At 36.6% G+C, this 7,154-nt stretch overlaps 2 protein-coding genes across 10 annotated transcripts in view; one reads left to right on the top strand and one right to left on the bottom strand.

The window, feature by feature from the left end:
• Positions 1 to 3,475, top strand: part of GPR34 (G protein-coupled receptor 34) — a 7,743-nt gene extending 4,268 nt beyond the window's left edge. The window contains exon 3 of the mRNA XM_013007726.3: positions 1,723 to 3,475. Within this exon, the coding sequence (XP_012863180.1) occupies positions 1,814 to 2,932 (1,119 nt within the window). The 5' untranslated portion in view covers positions 1,723 to 1,813 and the 3' untranslated portion in view covers positions 2,933 to 3,475. The remainder of the gene's footprint in view (positions 1 to 1,722) is intronic.
• CASK (calcium/calmodulin dependent serine protein kinase) overlaps positions 1 to 7,154 on the bottom strand; it is a 512,028-nt gene that overhangs the window by 155,432 nt on the left and 349,442 nt on the right. The window lies entirely within an intron of this gene.

The following is a 7,154-nucleotide window of genomic DNA, read 5'->3' on the forward strand; positions in this document are numbered from 1 at the left end:
CCTGAGCAGACGTTGTGCTCTCTGCGAGCTCCCCAGGTAGCCACAAAACCCAGGTCCTTGCTAGAGGACCCCCTCCCCCTTTCCTCTTACAGGAAATGCTGAAATCGCCTTTCCTTTTAAGACTCAACTCATGACTGAGAAATATGCTTATGAATTTCTACAAACTTTGTGAAGTCTGTCTTCTGCTGTTGAGATACACAACAGACAGGACTCAGACTCAGTTCTCCCTCCTACCACTGACAGCCCCCTCACCCCCAACTCTAGAATAATAGACTCTTACCAGGGATGACAAGACTTCCTCTTCACCAACCAGTTCCTCTTTTTTGGAATCAATTTCAACCTACATTTTCCCTTCCACTAAAGAGAGCGACATCTTGATGCTGTCATGGGTAGAGTTCTAAGAAAGGCTGGGTTCTTCCATATATCCCAATCAGGAAATCGTTATGATTCAAATCTATTTGACATGTGAGCATTCAGGGTTTGTAACTTCACCACTAAAAGCAGCGCCCCCCCTCCCCCCAAGGTCTCTGTCTTAGTCCCGCTTGCTTTTTTTCTAAGCCGTACTCAGCCAGGGATGGAATATTTGCGAAAAGCTTAATCTAAAGGTCTTCTTTAAAACTAACTTTTATTGAGCACTTCTTTCTAGATGCACCAGGGTTACATTCTTCAAATGCAGTTTTCATTTTTACCACGACACAGGTTGGGTCTGAGAAAAGATTAAATTATTTGGCCAAGGCCACAGAGTCAGATAAGTCTGAGTTTGAAAACTAGCTTAGAGGCTGTTGTTGAGCTACCGTACAGTCATTCTTAGGGCAGACTGTGATGAAATGTCCTGCGATTTGCACCTTATTTCATCTAACTTTGTACAGTTGGCTTTCAGCTTGATCTCTCCCAGGCAGCCGCTGCTGCCACAAACAATAAGTGGATCCATACATTAGCTCTTAGAATGTTCTAGGCAGATGTCCTTTCTTCCTCTGGCCTGTTAATTGTGTGCCCCCACAGGCAAATTATTTTAATACCTCCAACTTGATCTTAGGTGTACAAGAGAAGCAATCGAGGACCGTCACCTCCATTTTCACCATGCAATGAGAGGTTCCCACAGTTTGTGATTCCCGTGTGTCAAGACGAATACATGCTTCAGATGAGGGCAAGGGCCAAGAGCCCGGGCAGGGCCATCAGCAGGCCTGCTCTTCAAGATGACTGCCACCTTTAGGAAACCTGATGCTCATCTTTGAAAAGTTATGAGTTGTAAACTTTCCTTCCCTTCCATCTCTAGTCCCTCAATAACCTTCATGAAAATATAATCTTATAATTCAATTATTTATTTTAATTTAATAAAGGTAACCAACCTTGAATGTATACCATAGTCACAGGAAAGGTTAGATAGAGCAGTACATTCTATAAGATCCTACTTGTGTTTGATGATACGGTAATGCTACTATACACAGTACTGTCACTTCCCCTCCCACCCATCAACTCCTACTCATGGTGACCCGATAGGACAGTAGAATTGCCCCTGTGGGTTTCAGAGACTGTGAATCTTTATGGGGGTGAAAACCTCATCTTTCTCCCACAAAGAGTGTAGATATCCAACTAATTAAAAAAAAAGGTAAAAATAAAGTTTCTCTAACGTCTGAAATCATTTGCTACTTGTTCTTTGATTTCAAGTAACTGCTATTAAAATAGGAAATGACTCAATGTTTGGCATTCTATTATACATAGGAAACATCTGAATCTACCCACAAGGAACATGTCAGTTAGCAGCTTCACCATTTGATCTTCACAGAAGACAACAAGAAGACACACTGCAACAATGATGACAACTTCAGCCAGCAGCTGGCCTTTCTCCTCCAGGGGCATACGCTTGATAACTAATCACAGTGACCAATCACCGCAAAACTTCTCAAAATCATCAAATGTTACCGCTAACTGCTCCATGGATGAAGAACTAGTCTCTAACATGTTAACGACGTTCTACTCTGTTATTTTCATTGTGGGACTGGCTGGGAACATAATTGCCCTCTATGTATTTCTAGGTATCCACCGGAAAAGAAATTCGATTCAAATTTACCTGCTGAATGTGGCAGTTGCCGACCTCCTGCTCATCTTCTGCCTCCCTTTCCGAATAATGTACCACATTAACCAAAACAAGTGGACCATGGGCCTGGTTCTTTGTAAGGTTGTTGGAACACTATTTTACATGAACATGTACATCAGCATTATTTTGCTGGGATTCATCAGCTTGGATCGCTACATAAAAATTAACCGGTCTATACAACAACGAAGGGCAATAACAACCAAACAAAGTATTTACGTTTGCTGCACAGTATGGACAATTGCTCTGGCAGGATTTTTAGCTATGATTATTTTAACGGTGAAGAAAGAAGAGCACAATTCCACAATGTGTTTCCATTACAGAGATAAGCAAAATGCAAAAGGGGAAGCAATTTTTAACTTCATTCTTGTGGTAATGTTCTGGCTAATATTCTTACTAATCATCCTTTCGTATATTAAAATAGGCAAGAATCTATTGAGGATTTCTAAAAGGAGATCAAAATTTCCTAACTCTGGTAAATATACTACTACGGCCCGAAATTCTTTTATTGTACTTATCATTTTTACTATATGTTTTGTTCCCTATCACGCTTTTCGATTTATCTATATTTCTTCACAGTTAAATAAGTCATCTTGCTACTGGAAGGAAATCGCTCACAAAACCAATGAGATCATGCTAGTTCTCTCCTCATTCAATAGCTGCTTAGACCCAGTCATGTATTTCTTGATGTCGAGTAACATCCGCAAAATAATGTGCCAAGTTCTTTTCAGCCGATTTCAAGGGGACGCGAGCAGGAGTGAGAGCACTTCAGAATTTAAACCAGGATACTCCCTGCATGACACATCTGCTGCAGCTAAAGTTCAGTCCACTTCTTAAAGCACTTGAGGTGAACATATGGAAAAAGAATGCTAACACGCACTTCAAAAAACTCACTGAAGAACTAAAACATTCTAAAACAAAGCTTTAGCCTTCAGAAAACTCAGATCTTCTCAAAGCTCCCTTCTTACTCGCAATGTTTCATTTGATTAATTGTAAACTATTTCAAGGGGAAAAAAGCTTACATTTATCACTATATGTGAAATATGCACATCAAATCATTTAAAACGAAATTGTTAGCCTAATGCTCTTAACACAGACTTTGAAGTTGAGTGAAATTACATGGCTTTAGCAACAAAATAATTAATGAAAAGAAATAGTTTCTCAAACCACTAAAGTAGTTATTAAAATCAAGTACCTACTAATTTAAAGTGTGATTGATTGTGTTTAAAGTAAGATAAATGACTTGGGAATCAACCTAAAAAGTCAGAAACATATGTTCATTTGTCATTCTAAAACTTGTAAAATTTGTCAATGTTATCATTTATGTCTCAGTCTTTATAGCAGATGAAATTCTAATTAATAAAAGTCTAATAAAAATAATATCATTTACTATCTATCACTGCTTAGATAAAAATGCAGACACTTTAATTACTGCATAGCAAAATCAAACAGCAGATAAGCTAAGAAATTCAGCAGTCTAGCAAATGGAGTTAAAATCACCCCTTACTTAACACAGGTTCGTGGCTTAGCTATCTTGGACCCAACTATTACCATCTAGTTGATTACAACTCACAGCACTGCTATATAGGGTTTCTGAGGCTATACAAATCTTAAGGGGAGCAGATGGTATCATTTTTTCTCCAGCAGAACAGCTGGTGGGTTTGAACCACTGACCTTGTGATTTGCAGCCCAATATTTAACCAACAGCACCACAAGGGCTCCTTCATTTTGATCACTTTGGTAAAATAACTAGTAAAAGGGAAGATGTGCATACCCTGTGGCCTACTAGGTATACATCTCACAGAATCAGGGATATATATATGACAGCACATGTAATGATGTTCAGTAAAATACTACTGTTCATAATACGAACCAAACTGGAAACTATCTAATTAATTTTCCAACAGAGCAAAGGAATGGAGATCTAAAATATGGTCTATTGACAAAGCGGAGCACTATATAACACTTGAATGAAATGAGGTACAACCACAGGTATCATGGGCAAATTCCAAAGCAATGTTGAGCACAAACAACAAGCTAGGAAAGGGTATTTACCACATAAAATAATTTATGAGAATATAATAATATATAAAACAGTACCATATTCTTTATGAATCTATACATATGCAATACAAATACAAAACAAATCCTGCATGGAAATATAACCAACATATATACCAACTCTGAGTTAACCTAGGTTACCTCAAACATGGCAAAAAAGATAAAGCCTATTAAACCTAGATGGTAGGTATAATACATGGGTAATTGCTTATATTATTTTTTGGAATAGTTCTCAGTATTTGAAATATTTCATAACAATAAATATAATGTGTAAGTTAGAATAAAAAGAATCAAATTCTGAAATTTTCATGTATGCTTAAAAATTGTATAGTAAGGCCTATGAGAAAAAGACTCCTATTTTGTTTATCACTGCCTATTTAGAGTTTATACCACATGACCCGGCACAGAGAAGATTGCCATATATGTACTGAATAACTGAACGAATCAGAGGACAAATGAAACAGAAAGGAATGGAGAGATGGCATGCTTAAAAGAATAAAGTAATTTGTGTGCTTAGTTTTTCCTAGTCAATCTACCTGGATTTAGCAGTAGAGAACGTCAATAAATTCGCAGCTGCAGGATTATCACTAAGGCAACCTTTTTCAAAATATGGCCAGGGTTTGCTCAGTTCTTTGATTACACACAGAACTCAAGTGCTATTGAGTAAACATGTAAAAATATACTATGACAAACTCCAAGGACCAATTTCTAAGATTCTATTATAAAGTATGAGGATTTTGCAGTCAAAATACTTCTTAAAACAAAATAGGCTACTATCTGGGAAAACACTGCTAAAAAGCAGTAACATTTTAAAAAAGTTGACTTGATTTGTTCAATTAATGTTCAGTTAATGATATTTTTAAAAGGTCACATGATTGGTTAAATAAAGACTAAGTCAAAGCAGAATTATGATAAAAAACAATATTTGAGAATAAAAATGGAAATTCACAGAAAAATTAGAGGATTAAAAAAGTAGTAATTATTAAGTACCTTGTCCCAACAATGTTAACAAATAGCAACTAATTGAAATTCAGCATTTTAGTTCCTATGATTTAAAAAGAGGACTATGTTGATTTTTTCTTATGTCCTAAAATTTAAAAATATATATTATTGGTAAGCATTTCAAATTTCGACAAGTTTTATTGTAAATATACAGTTTGGGTAAATCACATTATAAAATATTATTAATGCTATTAGTTTTAAGGAATATTAAAAGAAAGATAAATATACTCCTAATTTTGGAAGTTGCTTATCTCTTTATTTGTATTAAATAAAATGATCCCTATTAAAGTGTTGTACAATGGCATCCTTATAATTAAAAATATATATATAATAAATTATTCTTTGCTATAGCATTACTTGTAATAAGGTACATCTTGATAAAAGATCAAAAGTTTAAATTTATCAAGGATTTCATTTTACAAACAATTTTCACATAAGTAGCAGTGAAGAAATCAAACGATGCATTGCTTTAGGCAAATCTGCTGCATAAGACCTCTGACAGTGCAAAAGAGAGAGGCTGTCTCTTTTGAGGGATAAGGTGCGCCTGACCCAAGCCATGGTATTTCACAACACATGTGAAAATTGAACAACTAACATGGAAGACCTAAGAAAAAATGATGGGATTGAATTACGGTGTTGCTGAAGAAAACTCCAAGTACCATGGACTGCCAAAAGAACAAATAAATCTGTTTTGGAAGAAGTATAGCCTGACTGTTCATTAGAAGCTAAGATGGTGAGACTTAGTCTCATCCATTTTGGAAATGTTCTTCAGAGAGCTCAATTGTACACAGGGTTGCTATTAGTGGGAACTGACTCAGCGCCCCACAACAACACCACAACTCCATAATTAATTTGTTTATGATAGTCCTTTCACTGGTAACAAACTTTCAGGTAACCTGAATCGTGAGAATGTACTAGAACTTAAATTCTAAGCCCTAGGTTTTTGGGAACCTAAATACCTTTTGGGTTTCCATATAGATTCATCCCCCATTGAGTTCTTTTGACCACAGAGTGTAATGTAAAAGCTTTGCTTTGCTGTAATTTCTGGGCTTGGGAAGGGCCATTTCACCCCCAGGAACTTTCCTAGGTTTGCCCTTGACAGAGATTGGGGTCATGAGTCATATTGCAACCCAGGTGGTCAGAGAGTCTAAACCAACGGTTTAAGTTTTTCTCATCAGCAACATGTATGGATCCCAATCATGGTTACATGACCAATTCTGCAGTCGAGCCTGAACAGAACTGTGAAGATCTGATCTGCCGCCAACCATGATTCTGTGATGACTTTCCTTTGTTTTCCCTGTTTTTTGGCTATGAATCCTTTGGACACCATAATGTCCTCATGCCATAGAGGAAGGGAGGGGTGAACTAATAAAAACTGTTTTGACTTATTTTTTTTCTAATCATTTTATTAGGGGCTCATACAACTCTTATCACAATCCATACATACATCAATTGTGTAAAGCACATTTGTAAATTTATTGCTCTCATCATTCTCAAAACATTTCCTCTCCACTTAAGCCCCCGGCATTAGGTCCTCATTTTTCCCCTCCCTCCACGCTCCCCCCTCCCTCGTGAGCCCTTGATAATTTATAAATTATTATTTTGTCATATCTTGCCCTGTCCGACATCTCCCTTCACCCATTTTTCTGTTGTCCGTGTTTGACTTATTTTTTAAGGCAATTTAGAACCTCAACTTCTCATCATGCCAAAAAAATTCCAAGTGGCCTAAAGAGCTCAAAGTGAAATATGAAAGCACTAAGAGTTAAAAGGGCAATGCAACTTGTCTATGGATGGGCTACGAATTTTCCATTATAAAATGATAGAAGTATCAATGAGAAAAAACACGTATGACTTAAAATTTTACATTTTTCTTTTTGCCAGAAACCATAAGCAAAAGTGCAAGAGTAGGAAAAATATTCAGATCAGAAATGACATTTACAACTGGGGAAGAGGTGGGGAAAGGGAACAAAAAAATGATGAAAATAAGGAAGAAATG

This window comes from Echinops telfairi, unplaced genomic scaffold (genome assembly GCF_000313985.2).
Source record: "Echinops telfairi isolate 266 unplaced genomic scaffold, ASM31398v2 ScPeMD7_26;HRSCAF=91, whole genome shotgun sequence".
Lineage (NCBI taxonomy): Eukaryota > Metazoa > Chordata > Mammalia > Afrosoricida > Tenrecidae > Echinops > Echinops telfairi.